The sequence below is a fragment of the Salmo salar genome, chromosome 16, assembly GCF_965601325.2.
Source record: "Salmo salar chromosome 16, fSalSal1, whole genome shotgun sequence".
Lineage (NCBI taxonomy): Eukaryota > Metazoa > Chordata > Actinopteri > Salmoniformes > Salmonidae > Salmo > Salmo salar.
In genome coordinates, this window is record NC_138306.1 from 15,440,976 (window position 1) to 15,460,975 (window position 20,000).

A 20,000-nucleotide genomic window follows, 5' to 3' on the forward strand; every position below is an offset into this window, starting at 1 on the left:
GAGAATAAACTCACCCAAAGCCTCTTCTAGAGAGTAGTAGGAAATCCTTACAGGGCGGATAAGGCAGCTCAAGCCTCCCGTAGGAGTAGTAGGGAAAGTCTGGCAGTAACACGCAATCTTCCCATGCAGGCAGGCAGGCATGCACTGCAGCTCCGAGCTAAGTGACTCAGCGCAGCGGAGAGACTCACCAATAAGGAGAAGATAACTTCTTCCTTCCCTCTCTTCTTCCCTCCACCCCCCCTTCTCTCTTTCTCTCAAAACAACTAGAGGGATATAAGACACATAGTGCATAGTGCACAAACTCACGTGCAAACACACACCAGCACACTTCACCACAGCACTATCGTCGCAGTGATAAGGGGAAGTAAGGGTAAACTGGCTCTGAAAGGATGTGTAATTCAATCAAATGTTATAGAATGTGCTGGATTACAATGAAATGAGAGAGGGTTGATGAACATATAGCAGCCCAAAGTCCTTTATGATTATAACTAATCAACTTCAGTAACACCTTGACTGACATGTCACTTTAGGCCTACTAGCCTACGTGGAGGGTCGTATAATATAGAGATGAACCCAGGGAACAACCCAATATGATCAGGATTAAATTGGTCTGATCTTGGTTCTAATCGAATACACTAAAGATTACAGCAGTGAGACACATAAAACAAATCATACCTTGAGTCATACACTAAAAACAACTCACAAAACTACGCACACCCACCTTCCACATAAACCTTAAAGTGTTTACCAAATTCCTCATGCTCATTTTGCTGGTCTGATTTGTTTGAATTTTATGAAAGTAAAAGTCCCTTTTTCAGTCTCTTTCTCAGGGTCTTTCTTTCTCAGGCTGTCTACACACACAGCACAAGGACGGAGACGGTGAGAGACTAGAAAGAGAAAGACACAAAGTTAGCCACCCACAGTATTGGGGAGTAGTGAACTAAGTTACATGTAGTTCAACTAGTCATTTAACTACATTTTTCAGTAGCTTGGTGGTAGTTGAACTAAGTTCAAATCAAGGAAGTGTTTTCAGTAGTTAATTACATTTTTTGCCATGTAGCATTGTAGCTAACTACTGGAACTACACACCACATTTTTTGCAAAAATAAAATAAAATATGGGTGAAGTAGGCAAAATTTCCTTTCTTTTTCAGCAACAGACCTGCGTAATTCTCACTTGAAATATTGTTTTTGTGTTTAATAGGCTAAATTTCACAAACATACGATCCCAAAGTTATCGGTTCTTGCAATTTGTAGTCAATTGTCACACCCTGATCTGTTTCACCTGCCCTTGTGATTGTCTCCACCCCCTCCAGGTGTCGCTTGTTTTCCCCAGTGTATTTATCCCTGTGTTTCCTGTCTCTCTGTGCCAGTTTGTCTTGTATGTCCAAGTCAACCAGTGTGGGTTTCCCCCCTGGGCGTGCCTTTTCGATTCTCTTTTTGCTAGTCCTCCCGGTTTTGACCCTTGCCTGTTTCTGTACCTGCCCGCCTGCCTGACCATTCTGCCTGCCTTGACCTTGAGCCCGTCTGTACCTCCTGGATTCTGAACTGGTTTTGACCTTTTGCCTGTCCACGACCATTCTCTTTCCTACTCCTTTTTGGATCAATAAACATCTAAGAGTCCAATCATCTGCCTCCTGTGTCTGCATCTGGGTCTCGCCTTGTGTCATGATAGTCAATGACATTTCAGATAATTTTTCACAAAGTAGTTTGGATGTAGTGAACTACTTTTTCAAAGTAAGTTTAGTTAAGTGCTTCTTCCAGGGTGAAGAACTTGGTAGCTTGGTAAACTATATATTTCAGAGTAGCTTCCTGTGGCATATTGTATCGGAAGCCACATGACCACTTCGGGAACTCGCAGCCCGCGCAGAGGAGTTGGAGAGTGGGATATGTTGGAACAGTAATCACCAGAAAGAGTTTGAGAACCTCAAGGCATTAATCATGCATGCTCCAGTACTGAGTTTCTAGGATGAAAAGCTCAAAACCAAAATCTCAGCAGATGCCTCTAAAGCAGGTTTAGGTGCAGTGTTACAGCAGTATGCCACTAGATGGCGCCCAGTCACATGCCTCCAGGGCTCTGGCAACTTCTGAGTGTAACAAACTATGCTCAGATTGAGAAAGAGGCATTGTAACTGTCATATGCATATAAGATTTTCCATGTGTTTATCTATGGTAAAACAGTGTGGGCCAAAACAGATCATAAACCTTTTGGTTACTATTGCAAAGAAGGGTCTGGCGTACACACCACCAAGGGTACAGAGACTGTTTCTAAAACTTCCGAAATATGACTTGCAACTCAAGTACAGGCCAGGGAAAGAATTGTTAGTGGCAGACACATTGTCCAGAGCTTTAGACAGCTCAGAACCAAACCAGATATACGAGCAGGACGACACCATACATGTAAACCTTATCAGAAAGAGCTGCCCAGTCTCAGATGAAATGTGGACAGTTATTTCACATGCTGCTGCAGAAGATGAGTGTTTGCAAACGGTGATTCAAGCCATAACATACGGGTGGTCTGTACAAGCTATGATATACCCTTATGGTCAATACAGGGATGAGCTATCTGTACTCGACGGAATTCTGTTTAAGATTTCAAGAATTGTGATACCAAGTGGGTTACAGAAAAACATGCTGATCAAAATACACATGGGCCATCTAGGGATGGAAAAGTCAAAACAATGTGCAAAAGCAGTGTTATTTTGGCCCAAGATGAATACTGATATAGAGCAGACAATCAGAGCCTGTGAAACATGCCAGAAATACAGAGCAAAACAGAGCAAAGAGACAATGTGGGTTGAGGAAAAAGAGGTATTGAGACCATGGGGCAAAGTAGGAATAGATCTCTGTTCTCTGGAGGGAGAACAATGTTCTACTGATGGAATATTACTCTCATTACCCAGAGAGCTTTGCTGAAGGACACTACTGCTAGTCAGGTGGCAGGTAGCCTAGTGGTTAGAGCGTTGGACTAGTAACCGAAAGGTTGCAAGATTGAATCCCCGAGTTGACAAGGTAAAAATCTGTCGTTCTGCCCCTGAACAAGGCAGTTAACCCACTGTTCCTAGGCCGTCATTGAAAATAAGAATTTGTTCTTAACTGACTTGCCTAGTTAAATAAAGATAGAATAAGGGAGCCCCGTCATTCTTTGTTCGCCATGGGGTCGAAGAGATTGTCTGTATGGACAATGCCTCACAGTTCAGCTTTCAGTGATTCTTCTAAACTGTACGGGTTCGAGCATGTCACATCCAGCCCACTGTACCCACGGTCTAATGGGTTAGTGGAGAACAGTGTCAGAACAGTGAAACTACTGGTTAAGAAAGCTCTAGACTCAAAGACAGATCCGTAACTAGCTTTGTTAAACTACAGGGCTACTCCACTAAAACATGGTCTGTCTGCTGCAGAGCTGCTGTTCAACAGGAAACTCAAACGAGGTTGACAGTACTCCTAGAAACAGAGAAGGATGACAAGGTCATTTTTAACACACGGCGAGATAAGAGTGAACAGAAAGGAACTATGAAAACGGGTCCAAGGTGCTCAGTGCACTCAGTCCAAATGATAGAGTGAAAATGCATGATGGTAAAACGTGGAGCCACGTGACCACTTGAGGGACGTGCAGCCCCCGCACAGGAGTTTAAGACCGGGAGATTCCAGCTCAATGCACTATACTTGTGCGGCGACGGTTAACTTGAACAAAGAAGAACTTATGTTGTAAAGAACAATTGTTTTCTTTAGTATTTCTTAGACAATAAGATACAACACTTCCCCAACACTGGCCACCCACTGCCCTAGTACTCTCCCGAACACTCCTTATTTAACAACTGGATGCCACTCTCTAGCCTCCTGTAGCTTTCTGTCTGTTCACCTCCCTATACAAACATCTACAAACACCGCATTTAGCTACGCTACCATTTCTCCCCAGCCAAAACCAGTATGAAGTCCAAAGTAAACGTTACAATGTCATACTACCCATGAGCAACCAACAAAAAAACAATATTAACTTTCCTGCGGTCAAATGACCAAACCGCCCTATAGTGGCCTCAGGTGTGGAATGTTATTCATAATTTTCATAATTTCAAAATGAATAAAACCTTTTTTTAAACGTAGAAAACTGGTGTTTCTATGTCAAATGGTTTTGTTATATTTCAGTCTTCTGTGATGTATATAAAGTGTAATATTGGGATGTAAACTCAAAATGGAGTAGATTTCAACTCTATATCTCACATGGTTCAGGTATCTTATGTTTTTAAGCCCATAATTATGTGTGTGAGGTGTATACAGTGCATTCGGAAAGTATTCTTCCCTTTTTCCACATTTTGTTACGTTACAGTTTTATTCTAAAATTGATTAAATAAAACATTTTCGTCATCAATGTACACACAATACACCATAAGGACAAAGCAAAAAACTGAAATAGCTTATTTACATAAGTATTCAGACCCTTTACTATGAGACTCGAAATTGAGCTCGGGTGCATCCTGTTTCCATTGATCATCCTTGAGATGTTTCTACAACTTGATTGGAGTCCACCTGTGGTAAATTCAATTGATTGGACATGATTTGGAAAGGCACACACCTGTCTATATAAAGTCCCACAGTTGACAATGTCAGAGCAAAAACCAAGTCATGAGGTCGAAGGAATTGTCTGTAGAGCTCCGAGACAGGACTATGTCGAGGCACAGCTCTGGGGAAGGGTACCAACAAAAATTCTGCAGCATTGAAGGTCCGGAAGAACACAGTGGCCTCCATCATTCTTATATGGAAGAAGTTTGGAAGCTACAAGACTCTTCCTAGAGCTGCCCGCCCAGCTGAACTGAGCAATCGGGGGAGAAGGGCCTTGGTCAGGGAGGTTACCAAGATCCCGATGGTCACTCTAACAGAGCTCCAGAGCTCCTCTGTGGAGATGGGAGAACCTTCCAGAAGGATAACCATCTCTGCAGCACTCCACCAATCAGGACTTTATGGTAGAATGGCGACGGAAGCGACTCCTCAGTAAAAGGCACATGACAACCTGCTGTAACGTAACAACATTTGGAAAAAGCCAAGGGGTCTGAATACTTCCCGAATGCACTGTACTTTTGTTTCAAAGTAGATTTGTTTAAATGTAACCGGTGTGAAATGGCTAGCTAGTTAGCGGGATGCGCGCTAATAGCGTTTCAATCGGTGACGTCACTCGCTCTGAGACCTTGAAGTAGTTGTTCCCCTTGCTCTGCAAGGGCCGCGGCTTTTGTGGAGCAATGGGTAATGATGCGTTGTGGGAGGCAGTTGTTGATGTGTGCAGAGGGTCCCTGGTTCGAGCCAGGAGAGGGACGGAAGCTATACTGTTACATTTAAGACTACCACGAAACACTCTGTGTGACCCTGATTTAGCCTGCAGTAAAAGGTTAAATGGAAAGTATAAACAGAAGTAAAGAGATCTAAAAGTTGAGAGAGATCTAAACCATCTTTCTTACGTTTTGCAGAAGTCTGTGCAGAGAACTGTGAGTGGAGCTTCCGCATAGTCGGCTATCTGTCGTCGTGTCTGTCACCGTGTCGTTCAGAATTTCTCGCAACAGTGTAACGCAGATGTACAGGTTCTCAGATTTTAACAGTCAGCTCATGACAGAACCTACTGTATAGCACAGGAAGCCAGTATTCTATTCTAACACACACATACATGGGCAGTTTAATGCATCTACTGTCCTGTGTGTATGGGATATACATTTTGAACACACACACACACACACACACACACACACACACACACACACACACACACACACACACACACACACACACACACACACACACACACACACCACACACACACACACTCCCTGTGACATCAGCTGTTGGGGAATGGAGGGTATGGCAGGCATTTCCTTCCATCCCTTTATTAACCAGTCTGACCAGTAGCTATTCCTCTCTGCAGATATCTCATTGCATGCTTTCTTAATGCATAGCTTTAATACTACGGTAGCTACTATATCATTACCAAGGAGACACAAGGTTAACAATGTTTAGGACCTCAAGACCCTCAACAAAAACATTGTCTAAAAACCTGCGACCCTGTGCATTATCTGCTACCTAGCCTTTAAAAGTACCAGAGAATCCACTCTGCCACTCTGGATATTTGATGAGTTTGAAGAGTATATTGTGCCAAACAATATGTCTAAAAATAATCAATATCCAAAAGGGTAGTTTTGAGATATTAATATTTTTTACTGTTGAATAAACGTATGTGAAAATGTGTATTTCAGAATGTTGACATAATCCATATTTGAGAGCACACTATGAGGAGTATAATGACAGCAAGATGTGGTCTGTATAATGTACGGTTCACAGATCATAGGGTCTTATAGGAGGCATGTACAGGTCTAAAAAGGGCCTAAAATTGCCACTTTCATCATGATTTTCTCAAAAAGTATTTGTTATACAAATGTAAAAAGCATTTGAAACATCCTTCCTCCAAATGAAGTAATAACTATGTGAGAATTGCCAGAACAATCTGAGATACCCAAAATATTTTCAGACTATGCTGGCGTGGAATCACCTTGTAGTGAAAAGGAGAGTTAAACCCAATGTTCGAGTAGCAGTTCCAGACTGAACTCCCAGAGACATAGAGACCAGATGACCAACTACAACAGACAGACAGAGAGACAGACAGACAGGAGGATTTACAGTAAGGCCTGTTGAACCACCCAGACCTTCATCAGATGAACACTCCCCTCACCCACTAGTTCACAGTCCAATTTTAGATTATAGGCTACCCCCTCTGAGGCTGATCAATGGGGAAAACTGGAGAAGAGGGATAGAGGGAGGGAGGGAAGGAGAAAGGGAGTGAAGGAGGGGTGGCATATGACAGGACAGATGCATTCAAGGGGGGGTGGCAGATAAACACAGAGGAAGAAATAGAAATACAATGAATAGAAGGAAAGGACAGACGAACATAGAGAGAGAAAGGGGGTAAGAAGACTGGTAGATGAGAAGTGTGGCACAGAAGGGAGAGACTCATACATCATTACTGCTTTAAGCCACACCCACACACACCCACACCCACACTTTCTGTGAACCTGTGTGCTGCCAAGGGGAGTGTTTCTACACTCCAGCATGCATTCCCTTGCCCTCTGCACCGCCCATCTAATCTGGATGGGACCACATTCCTCATATTTACCCTTTCATTCTATTACTTTCTTTTTCTCTCTGCCCTAAACAAAAAAAGACTATGTAGCACAGTATGAATGTATGTGGTGACACCTCTGTCCCCAAACAGACATACACTCTGTCCCACATACCGTAGCTCACACGCAGCATTGGCTTAACACCTCATGACTACACTTGGTTTAACTGAGAAGCATTGACAGTTTTATCACCTCGGGCTGGGGGAAGGAAGGAGAGAGCTTTTAGAAAAGGAAACCACAGTACAATGAGCAGTACACCATGCTGACATCTACACAGCACCGTAGGGCCTGTCATTTCACAAAGGTTAAATACTCCTCTTTTAGTACAGTAGACTACAGTAGCTAATGACCAGAAACTAATAGTAGGAGAGAGGGGAGATGAGAGATAGCAAGATTAAAAGAGGAGATTGTGATATTGAGAGTGAGAAAGGGATCAAGTTGACCTTTAGCGTGTTCGATCTTCACCCCGACACAGGCCTCCTCATCAGTGTTCTTGGAATGGAAACAGCTGGGCTTTCCTTTCTTTTCTGCAATGACAAGTCCAAATGTTACCAAATGCGAATATATCAAGTTTACTGTAACGTATTGTAGGACACACCAAGACCCAAACATTCACCCAACATGGAAAGAACAGGGGCAAGAGGAACCAGCCTGAAGTAGTTTATAGAGCTCAATGATTTATTGAATAGGAGACAGAGAGAGAGAGAGAGAGAGAGAGAGACAGAGAGACAGACACAGAGAGAGAGAGAGATTCGAATTCTGGATTCTCTTGTGTAGCTTTTGCAGGATTCTGGACAGCAGCTATATGCATATTTGGAGCAATTCTGATCCTCTGGTTCACATGAGGGGAGAGAGTTATTCTTTTATTTGTTTGGAAATAAAATAATATTCCATCCCTCAGAGATTTAATTCTAATTAGTTAGAATGTGATATGTAGGGCATCCTCACTAGGGAGAGCTAAAACACTCACCAGAGCCATTTCATATGCACATAAAACATTAAAGAGAAAACAGCCATGCTATTAATACTGTGATAGGCCCACACACATACAGTGCATTCGGAAAGTATTCAGACCCTTTGACTTTTTCCACATTTTGTTACGTTACAGCCTTATTCTAAAATGGATTAAATAAATTAAAATCCACATCAATCTAAACCCTAAAACCCAATAACAGGTTTTTATTAAAAACTGAAATAGCTTATTTACATAAGTATTCAGACCCTTTGCAATGAGACTCAAAATTAAGCTCAGGTGCATCCTGTCTCCATTGATCATCCTTGAGATGTTTCTACAACTTGATTGGAGTCTACCTGTGCTAAATTCAATTGATTGGAGATGATTTAGAAAGGCACACACCTGTCCATATAAGGTCCCACAGTTGACAGTGCATGTCAGAGCAAAAGATAGGATTATGTCGAGGCACATATCTGGGGAAGGGTACCAAAACATTTCTGCACCATTGAATGTCCCCAATTACACAGTGGCCTCTATCATTCTTAAATGGAAGAAGTTTGGAACCACCACAACTCTTCCTAGAGCTGGCCGCCCGGCCAAACTGAGGAATCGGGGGAGAAGGGTCTTGGTCAGGGAGGTGACCAAGAACCCGATAGTCACTCTGACAGAGCTCCATAGTTACTCTGTGGAGATGTGAGAAACTTCCAGAAGGATAACCATCTCTGCAGCACTCCACCAATCAAGCCTTTATGGTAGAATTGCCAGACGGAAGCCACTCCTCAGTAAAAGGCACATGAAATCCCGCTTGGAGTTTGTCAAAACTCTCAGACCATGAGAAACAAAATTCTCTGGTCTGATGAAACCAAGATTGAACTCTTTGGTCTGAATGCCAAGCGTCACATCTGGAGGAAAACTGGCACCATCCCTACGGTGAAACATGGTGGTAGCATCATCATGCTGTGGGGATGTTTTTCAGCGGCAGGGACTGGGAGACTAGTCAGGATCGAGGGAAAGATGAATGGAGCAAATTACAACGAGCTCCTTGATGAAAGCCCGCTCAAGACTTCAGACTGGGGTGAAGGTTCACCTTCCAACAGGACAACGACCCCTAAGCACACAGTCAAGACAACACAGGAGTGGCTTCGGGACAAGTCTCTGAAGTTCCTTGAGTGGCCCAGCCAGAGCCTGGACTTGAACCCAGTCTATCATCTCTGGAGAGACCTGAAAATAGATTTGCAGTGACGCTCCCCATCTAACCTGACAGAGCTTGAGAGGATATGCAGAGAAGAATGCGAGAAACTCCCCAAATACAGGTGTGCCAAGCTTGTACCGTCATACCCAAGAAGGCTTGATGCTGTAATCGCTGCCAAAGGTGCTTCAACAAAGTACTTAGTAAAGGGTCTGAATACTTATGTAAATGTGATATTTCAGTTTTTATTTTTAATAAATTAGCAAAAATGTATATCATGGGGTACTGTTTGTTGATTGATGAGGGGGAAAAAATATTTAATCAATTTTAGAATAAGGAGTAACGTAACAAAATGTGGAAAAAGTCAAGGGGTCTGAATACTTTCTGTAGGCACTGTATACACACACACAAACACATGCAAGAGTAAGTGCACACACATGCAAAATGTTCCGATCTTTCTTAAATTTCAACCAGAAACAGCACCCACAGTCCAACGTTTGCCGTTACGACAGTAACAGTCAGGATGCTGAAGTCCAATACTAACATCAACCGGACATTCTCGATGTTACAGTACAGAGGAAACTGCCATAGAAAGTGAGTATTGAGTATTTAGGGGAATAGACAAAATGCTTAGTGTGGGGCCATGGAGGGGGGTGGGTGTGTGTGTGTGGTGTGAGGGTATGATATCCGGCTGCAGGGATTAAAGAGGGCTTTCTACACCCACCATCTGGACTCCTCATGCCAGGCTTTCCAGCTGTTCACACACACACACACACACACACACACACACACACACATTTTAGTATAGATTGCAGAAAGCGTGTTCCCTATCCAAGGCAGTGCGCAGTACAGTAGCAGTACATACATACAGTTGAAGTTGGAAGTTTACATACACTTAGGTTGGAGTCATTAAAACTTGTTTTTCAACCACTCCACAAATTTCTTGTTGACAAACTATAGTTTTGGCAAGTCTGTTAGGACATCTACTTTGTGCATGACACAAGTAATTTTTCCAACAATTGTTTACAGACAGATTATTTCACTTATAATTCACTGTATCACAACTCCAGTGAGTCAGAAGTTTACATACACTAAGTTGACTGTGCATTTAAACAGCTTGGAAAATTCCAGAAAATGATGTCATGGCTTTAGAAGCTTCTGATAGGCTAATTGACATCATTTGAGTCAATTGGAGGTGTACCTGTGGATGTATGTAACGCCCTGGCCATAGAGAGGGGTTTTTGTTCTTTATTTTGGTTATGCCAGGGTGTTACATTGGGTGGGCGTTCTATGTTCATTTTTCTATGTTTTTGTATTTCTTTGTTTTGGGCCGTGTGTGGCTCCCAATCAGGCACAGCTGTAGTTCGTTGTTGCTGATTGGGAGTCACACATAAGGAGCCTGTTTTTCCTTTGGGTTTTGTGGGGGATTGTTTCTGTTTAGTGTTTTGCACCTGACAGGACTGTTTGGCTGTCGGTTTTATTGTTTTGTGTGTATAGTGTTCTTACGTTTATTAAAATTCAAAGATGAACACTAACTCCGCTGCACCTTGGTCTACTTTACCACAGACAGCCGTTACAATGTATTTCAAGGCCTACCTTCAAACTCAGTGCCTCTTTGCTTGACATCATGGGAAAATCAAAATAAATCTGCCAAGACCTCAGAAAAGAAATTGTAGACCACCACAAGTCTGGTTCATCCCTGGGAGCAATTTCCAAACGCCTGAAGGTACCACGTTCATCTGTACAAACAATAATACGCAAGTATAAACACCATGGGACAACAGAGCCGTCATACCGCTCAGGAAGGAGAAGCGTTCTGTCTCCTAGAAATGAACGTACTTTGGTGCGAAAAGTGCAAATCAATCCCAGAACAACAGCAATGGACCTTGTGAAGATGCTGGAGGAAACAGGTACACAAGTATCTATATCCAAAGGGAAACTAGTCCTATATTGACATAACCTGAAAGGCCGCTCAGCAAGGAAGAAGCCACTGCCCCAAAACCTCCATAAAAAAGCCAGACTACGGTTTGCAACTGCACATGGGAACAAAGGTCGTACGTTTTTGGAGAAATGTCCTCTGGTCTGATGAAACACAAATAGAACTGTTTGGCCATAATGATCATCGTTCTGTTTGGAGGAAAAATGCTTGCAAGCCGAAGAACACCATCCCAACCATGAAGCACAGGGGTGGCAGCATCATGTTGTGGGGATGCTTTGCTGCAGAAGGGACTGGTGCACTTCACAAAATAGATGGCATCATGAGGAAAATGATGTGGATATATTGAAGCAACATCTCAAGACATCAGTCAGGAAGTTAAAGCTTGGTTGCAAATGGGTCTTCCAAATGGACAATGACCCTAAGCATACTTCCAAAGTTGTGGCAAAATGGCTTAAGGACAACAAAGTCAAGGTATTGGAGAGGCCATCACAAAGCCTGACCTCAATCCTATAGAAAATTTGTGGGCAGAACTGAAAAAGCGTGTGTGAACAAGGAGGCCTACAAACCTGACTCAGTTACACCAGCTCTATCAGGAAGAATGGGCCAAAATTCACCCAACTTATTGTGGGGAAGCTTGTGGAAGGCTACCCGAAACGTTTGACCCAAGTTAAACAATTTAAAGATAATGCTACCAAATTCTTATTGAGTGTATGTAAACTTCTGATGCACTGGGAATGTGATGAAAGAAATAAAAGCTGAAATAAATAATTCTCTCTACTATTATTCTGACATTTCACATTCTTAAAATAAAGTGGTGTTCCTAACTGACCTAAGACAGGGAATTCTTACGAGCATTAAATGTCAGGGTTTAAATGCATTTGGCTAAGGTGTATGTAAACTTCCAACTTCAAATGTACATACATACATACAAGCATAAAGTCAACCCAAAATGCCCCATGATGCTCCAACCCCAACCTTCCTCTTCCTGTCACTGCACTTTGTTTTTTCAGTTCCTTGTTCCTGATCGCGCACCCTGTTCATCATCACTTTCTAACACAGGACAACAGAGCTGTGATCGGGCGCACTCAGTCCAGCGCAGCCCAGTGATTGGACAGGCCTGAGGAGTGATGGGCGCCATAGGTCAGTTATGGGGCACGGGGACGAACACTGTCAATGACAGCCATTCAGTCAGACGTCTGAGGTGACACAGAGATGACAATGATATTCATTGTAGATTAGGAGTGATGTGAGATGTTATGAAAGAAAAAACGAGAGACTATACAAAGCTCTGATGAAGGTGTCTGACACCGTTACTGTGCCTAGCAAAGTGTGGATGTTTGAATCAGGGCTATGTTTTGTTTTGTATGGAGAAATACCCACACAATCATGTCCTTCAAGGCAAATGACCTGCCAACCACCTGAGAGCTGTGGTGTTATCCCATCTACTGCAGTGTGTCAAATCGAATCAAATGTTATTTGTCACATGCGCTGAATATAACGGGTGTAGACCTTACCATGAAATGCTTGCTTATGAGCCTTCCCAACAATGCAGAGTTAAAAAATTATAATAAAAATATAAATAGTAACACAAGAGAAATCAAATACACAAGAATGGAGCTATATACAGGGAGTACCAGTACCAGATCAATGTGGAGCTATATACAGAGAGTACCAGATCAATGTGGAGCTATATACAGAGAGTACCAGATCAATGTGGAGGTATATACAGGGAGTACCAGTACCAGATCAATGTGGAGCTATATACAGAGAGTACCAGATCAATGTGGAGCTATATACAGAGAGTACCAGATCAATGTGGAGGTATATACAGGGAGTACCAGTACCAGATCAATGTGGAGCTATATACAGAGAGTACCGGTACCAGATCAATGTGGAGCTATATACAGAGAGTACCAGTACCAGATCAATGTGGAGCTATATACAGGGAGTACCAGTACCAGATCAATGTGGAGCTATATACAGAGAGTACCAGATCAATGTGGAGCTATATACAGGGAGTACCAGTACCAGATCAATGTGGAGCTATATACAGAGAGTACCAGTACCAGATCAATGTGGAGCTATATACAGAGAGTACCAGTACCAGATCAATGTGGAGCTATATACAGAGAGTACCAGTACCAGATCAATGTGGAGCTATATACAGAGAGTACCAGTACCAGATCAATGTGGAGCTATATACAGGGAGTACCAGTACCAGATCAATGTGGAGCTATATTCAGAGAGTACCAGTACCAGATCAATGTGGCGCTATATACAGAGTACCAGTACCAGATCAATGTGGAGCTATATACAGAGAGCACCAGTACCAGATCAATGTGGAGCTAAATACAGAGAGCACAAGTACCAGATCAATGTGGAGCTATATACAGGGAGTACCAGTACCAGATCAATGTGGAGCTATATACAGGGAGTACCAGTACCAGATCAATGTGGAGCTATATACAGAGAGTACCAGATCAATGTGGAGCTATATACAGGGAGTACCAGTACCAGATCAATGTGGAGCTATATACAGGGAGTACCAGTACCAGATCAATGTGGAGCTATATACAGAGTACCAGTACCAGATCAATGTGGAGCTATATACAGAGAGTACCAGTACCAGATCAATGTGGAGCTATATACAGGGAGTACCAGTACCAGATCAATGTGGCGCTATATACAGAGTACCGGTACCAGATCAATGTGGAGCTATATACAGGGAGTACCAGTACCAGATCAATGTGGAGCTATATACAGAGAGCACCAGTACCAGATCAATGTGGAGCTATATACAGAGAGCACCAGTACCAGATCAATGTGGAGCTAAATACAGAGAGCACAAGTACCAGATCAATGTGGAGCTATATACAGGGAGTACCAGTACCAGATCAATGTGGAGCTATATACAGGGAGTACCAGTACCAGATCAATGTGGAGCTATATACAGGGAGTACCAGTACCAGATCAATGTGGAGCTATATACAGGGAGTATCAGTACCAGATCAATGTGGAGCTATATACAGGGAGTACCAGTACCAGATCAATGTGGAGCTATATACAGAGAGTACCAGATCAATGTGGAGCTATATACAGGGAGTACCAGTACCAGATCAATGTGGAGCTATATACAGAGAGTACCAGATCAATGTGGAGCTATATACAGGGAGTACCAGTACCAGATCAATGTGGAGCTATATACAGAGAGTACCAGATCAATGTGGAGCTATATACAGAGTACCAGTACCAGATCAATGTGGAGCTATATACAGAGAGTACCAGTACCAGATCAATGTGGAGCTATATACAGAGAGTACCAGTACCAGATCAATGTCGAGCTATATACAGGGAGTACCAGTACCAGATCAATGTGGAGCTATATACAGAGAGCACCAGTACCAGATCAATGTGGAGCTAAATACAGAGAGCACAAGTACCAGATCAATGTGGAGCTATATACAGAGAGTACCAGTACCAGATCAATGTGGAGCTATATACAGGGAGTACCAGTACCAGATCAATGTGGAGCTATATACAGGGAGTACCAGTACCAGATCAATGTGGAGCTATATACAGAGAGTACCAGATCAATGTGGAGCTATATACAGGGAGTACCAGTACCAGATCAATGTGGAGCTATATACAGAGAGTACCAGTACCAGATCAATGTGGAGCTATATACAGGGAGTACCAGTACCAGATCAATGTGGCGCTATATACAGAGTACCAGTACCAGATCAATGTGGAGCTATATACAGAGAGCACCAGTACCAGATCAATGTGGAGCTAAATACAGAGAGCACAAGTACCAGATCAATGTGGAGCTATATACAGGGAGTACCAGATCAATGTGGAGCTATATACAGAGAGCACCAGTACCAGATCAGTGTGGAGCTAAATACAGAGAGTACCAGATCAATGTGGAGCTATATACAGGGAGTACCAGTACCAGATCAATGTGGAGCTATATACAGGGAGTACCAGTACCAGATCAATGTGGAGCTATATACAGGGAGTACCAGTACCAGATCAATGTGGAGCTATATACAGGGAGTACCAGTACCAGATCAATGTGGAGCTATATACAGGGAGTACCAGTACCAGATCAATGTGGAGCTATATACAGGGAGTACCAGTACCAGATCAATGTGGAGCTATATACAGGGAGTACCAGTACCAGATCAATGTGGAGCTATATACAGAGAGTACCAGTACCAGATCAATGTGGAGCTATATACAGGGAGTACCAGTACCAGATCAATGTGGCGCTATATACAGGGAGTACCAGTACCAGATCAATGTGGAGCTATATACAGGGAGTACCAGTACCAGATCAATGTGGAGCTATATACAGGGAGTACCAGTACCAGATCAATGTGGAACTATATACAGGGAGTACCAGTACCAGATCAATGTGGAGCTATATACAGGGAGTACCAGTACCAGATCAATGTGGAGCTATATACAGGGAGTACCAGTACCAGATCAATGTGGAACTATATACAGGGAGTACCAGTACCAGATCAATGTGGAGCTATATACAGGGAGTACCAGTACCAGATCAATGTGGAGCTATATACAGGGAGTACCAGTACCAGATCAATGTGGAGCTATATACAGAGAGTACCAGATCAATGTGGAGCTATATACAGGGAGTACCAGTACCAGATCAATGTGGAGCTATATACAGAGTACCAGTACCAGATCAATGTGGAACTATATACAGAGAGTACCAGTACCAGATCAATGTGGAGCTATATACAGGGAGTACCAGTACCAGATCAATGTGGAACTATATACAGAGAGTACCAGTACCAGATCAATGTGGAGCTAAATACAGAGAGTACCAGTACCAGATCAATGTGCAGAGGTACAAGGTATTTGAGGTAGATATGTACATTAAGGCAGGGTAAAGTGACTAGGCATCAGGATAGATAATAATAAGGTATTTGAGGTAGATATGTACATGAAGGCAGGGTAAAGTGACTAGGCATCAGGATAGATAATAATAAGGTATTTGAGGTAGATATGTACATGAAGGCAGGGTAAAGTGACTAGGCATCAGGATAGATAATAATAAGGTATTTGAGGTAGATATGTACATTAAGGCAGGGTAAAGTGACTAGGCATCAGGATAGATAATAATAAGGTATTTGAGGTAGATATGTACATGAAGGCAGGGTAAAGTGACTAGGCATCAGGATAGATAATAATAAGGTATTTGAGGTAGATATGTACATGAAGGCAGGGTAAAGTGACTAGGCATCAGGATAGATAATAATAAGGTATTTGAGGTAGATATGTACATGAAGGCAGGGTAAAGTGACTAGGCATCAGGATAGTTAATAATAAGGTATTTGAGGTAGATATGTACATGAAGGCAGGGTAAAGTGACTAGGTATCAGGATAGATAATAATAAGGTATTTGAGGTAGATATGTACATGAAGGCAGGGTAAAGTGACTAGGCATCAGGATAGATAATAATAAGGTATTTGAGGTAGATATGTACATGAAGGCAGGGTAAAGTGACTAGGCATCAGGATAGATAATAATAAGGTATTTGAGGTAGATATGTACATGAAGGCAGGGTAAAGTGACTAGACATCAGGATAGATAATAATAAGGTATTTGAGGTAGATATGTACATGAAGGCAGGGTAAGGTGACTAGGCATCAGGATAGATAATAATAAGGTATTTGAGGTAGATATGTACATGAAGGCAGGGTAAAGTGACTAGACATCAGGATAGATAATAATAAGGTATTTGAGGTAGATATGTACATGAAGGCAGGGTAAAGTGACTAGGCATCAGGATAGATAATAATAAGGTATTTGAGGTAGATATGTACATGAAGGCAGGGTAAAGTGACTAGACATCAGGATAGATAATAATAAGGTATTAGAGGTAGATATGTACATGAAGGCAGGGTAAAGTGACTAGACATCAGGATAGATAATAATAAGGTATTTGAGGTAGATATGTACATGAAGGCAGGGTAAAGTGACTAGGCATCAGGATAGATAATAATAAGGTATTTGAGGTAGATATGTACATGAAGGCAGGGTAAAGTGACTAGGCATCAGGATAGATAATAATAAGGTATTTGAGGTAGATATGTACATGAAGGCAGGGTAAAGTGACTAGACATCAGGATAGATAATAATAAGGTATTTGAGGTAGATATGTACATGAAGGCAGGGTAAGGTGACTAGGCATCAGGATAGATAATAATAAGGTATTTGAGGTAGATATGTACATGAAGGCAGGGTAAAGTGACTAGACATCAGGATAGATAATAATAAGGTATTTGAGGTAGATATGTACATGAAGGCAGGGTAAAGTGACTAGGCATCAGGATAGATAATAATAAGGTATTTGAGGTAGATATGTACATGAAGGCAGGATAAAGTGACTAGACATCAGGATAGATAATAATAAGGTATTTGAGGTAGATATGTACATGAAGGCAGGGTAAAGTGACTAGGCATCAGGATAGATAATAATAAGGTATTTGAGGTAGATATGTACATGAAGGCAGGGTAAAGTGACTAGGCATCAGGATAGATAATAATAAGGTATTTGAGGTAGATATGTACATGAAGGCAGGGTAAAGTGACTAGACATCAGGATAGATAATAATAAGGTATTTGAGGTAGATATGTACATGAAGGCAGGGTAAGGTGACTAGGCATCAGGATAGATAATAATAAGGTATTTGAGGTAGATATGTACATGAAGGCAGGGTAAAGTGACTAGACATCAGGATAGATAATAATAAGGTATTTGAGGTAGATATGTACATGAAGGCAGGGTAAAGTGACTAGGCATCAGGATAGATAATAATAAGGTATTTGAGGTAGATATGTACATGAAGGCAGGGTAAAGTGACTAGACATCAGGATAGATAATAATAAGGTATTTGAGGTAGATATGTACATGAAGGCAGGGTAAGGTGACTAGGCATCAGGATAGATAATAATAAGGTATTTGAGGTAGATATGTACATGAAGGCAGGGTAAAGTGACTAGACATCAGGATAGATAATAATAAGGTATTTGAGGTAGATATGTACATGAAGGCAGGGTAAAGTGACTAGGCATCAGGATAGATAATAATAAGGTATTTGAGGTAGATATGTACATGAAGGCAGGGTAAAGTGACTAGACATCAGGATAGATAATAATAAGGTATTTGAGGTAGATATGTACATGAAGGCAGGGTAAAGTGACTAGGCATCAGGATAGATAATAATAAGGTATTTGAGGTAGATATGTACATGAAGGCAGGGTAAAGTGACTAGGCATCAGGATAGATAATAATAAGGTATTTGAGGTAGATATGTACATGAAGGCAGGGTAAAGTGACTAGACATCAGGATAGATAATAATAAGGTATTTGAGGTAGATATGTACATGAAGGCAGGGTAAAGTGACTAGACATCAGGATAGATAATAATAAGGTATTTGAGGTAGATATGTACATGAAGGCAGGGTAAAGTGACTAGGCATCAGGATAGATAATAATAAGGTATTTGAGGTAGATATGTACATGAAGGCAGGGTAAAGTGACTAGACATCAGGATAGATAATAATAAGGTATTTGAGGTAGATATGTACATGAAGGCAGGGTAAAGTGACTAGGCATCAGGATAGATAATAATAAGAGTAAAATGAAGAACAGAGTGCAGCATATGATGAGAGCAATTTAATTAAGAACTTAGCAGTCTTATGACTTGGGGGTAGAAGCTGTGTCGGAGCCTGTTGGTCCGGTACCGTTTCCTGGACGGTAGCAGGGTGGACATTCTATGGCTTGGGTGGCTGGAGTCTTTTTACGGGCCTTCCTCTGACAGTCTGATATAGAGGTCCCCCACCTTTGTTTTTACACTGCTGCTACTCTGTTTATTATCTTTGCATAGTCACTTTACCCCGACCTACATGTACAAATTACCTCGATTAACCTGTACCACGACACGTTGACTCAGTACCGGTACCCCCTGTATAAAGCCTCGTAATTGTTTTTTTATAACTTTTATTAAAAGTTTATTTAGTCAATATTTTCTTAACTATATCTTCTGCGGTTAAGGGCTTGTATTCGGCACATACGGCAAATGTTGATATAGAGGACCTTCCACCACCCTGAGTGTGTGTCTGTCTGGTTGTGTGTGTGTGTGTGTGTGTGTGTGTGTGTCCACACACACTCCATTCAGTTCTAGTGCCACACACTCATCATGTCCCTGCAGTGTTAACATTTAAAAACAGCCTAGTAACAGTAAATACATGCAGTCAGCAAAAAGCAGAGTAGAGCTGCTGCGTCATTGACAAGCATAATTGACAACCTCTGAACATTTCTCCATCCTCTCCTCTCTCCTCCTTTCCTCTCCTCCTTTCCTCTTTCCTCAGGCAGTGCGATAACACCACAGCGATTCTCACAAAAGTGGCACTTGACCAAACATTTTTGCCAAAAAAGAAACACATTTTCCACAATAATTCCTCTTGGATCACTAAGATTAGGATCTGTATTTATCTATTTCATAATTATTGTTATGTTTATTGATAAGATTTTATGCAATTTACCACAATTTACACAACAAGCAAAGCAAAAATGATCATTACCGTAACAGTCCAAAAAAGTAATAAACAAATCAATTTCTAATATTTTTTTTAACATTGCTCACCTAATGAAAAGGCCTGAAGTAAACATAACACTGAAAACAAGTATGTTTACAATTAAATTATTAAAATGCATTTTGTAATTTA

General features: G+C 41.7%; 1 protein-coding gene across 7 annotated transcripts in view; it reads right to left on the reverse strand.

Annotated features, from left to right (window-relative positions):
- Window positions 1-20,000, reverse strand: part of fgd4a (FYVE, RhoGEF and PH domain containing 4a) — a 110,139-nt gene that overhangs the window by 34,683 nt on the left and 55,456 nt on the right. For 6 of the 7 annotated variants that reach the window (XM_014147948.3, XM_014147947.3, XM_014147951.3 and 3 more), the window contains exon 2: window positions 7,600-7,683. In XM_014147948.3, coding sequence (XP_014003423.3) covers window positions 7,600-7,683 — 84 coding nt within the window. Of the gene's footprint in view, window positions 1-14; window positions 3,114-7,599; window positions 7,684-20,000 lie in introns of those variants that run through there. The other variant, XM_014147945.3, reaches the window with a different exon arrangement.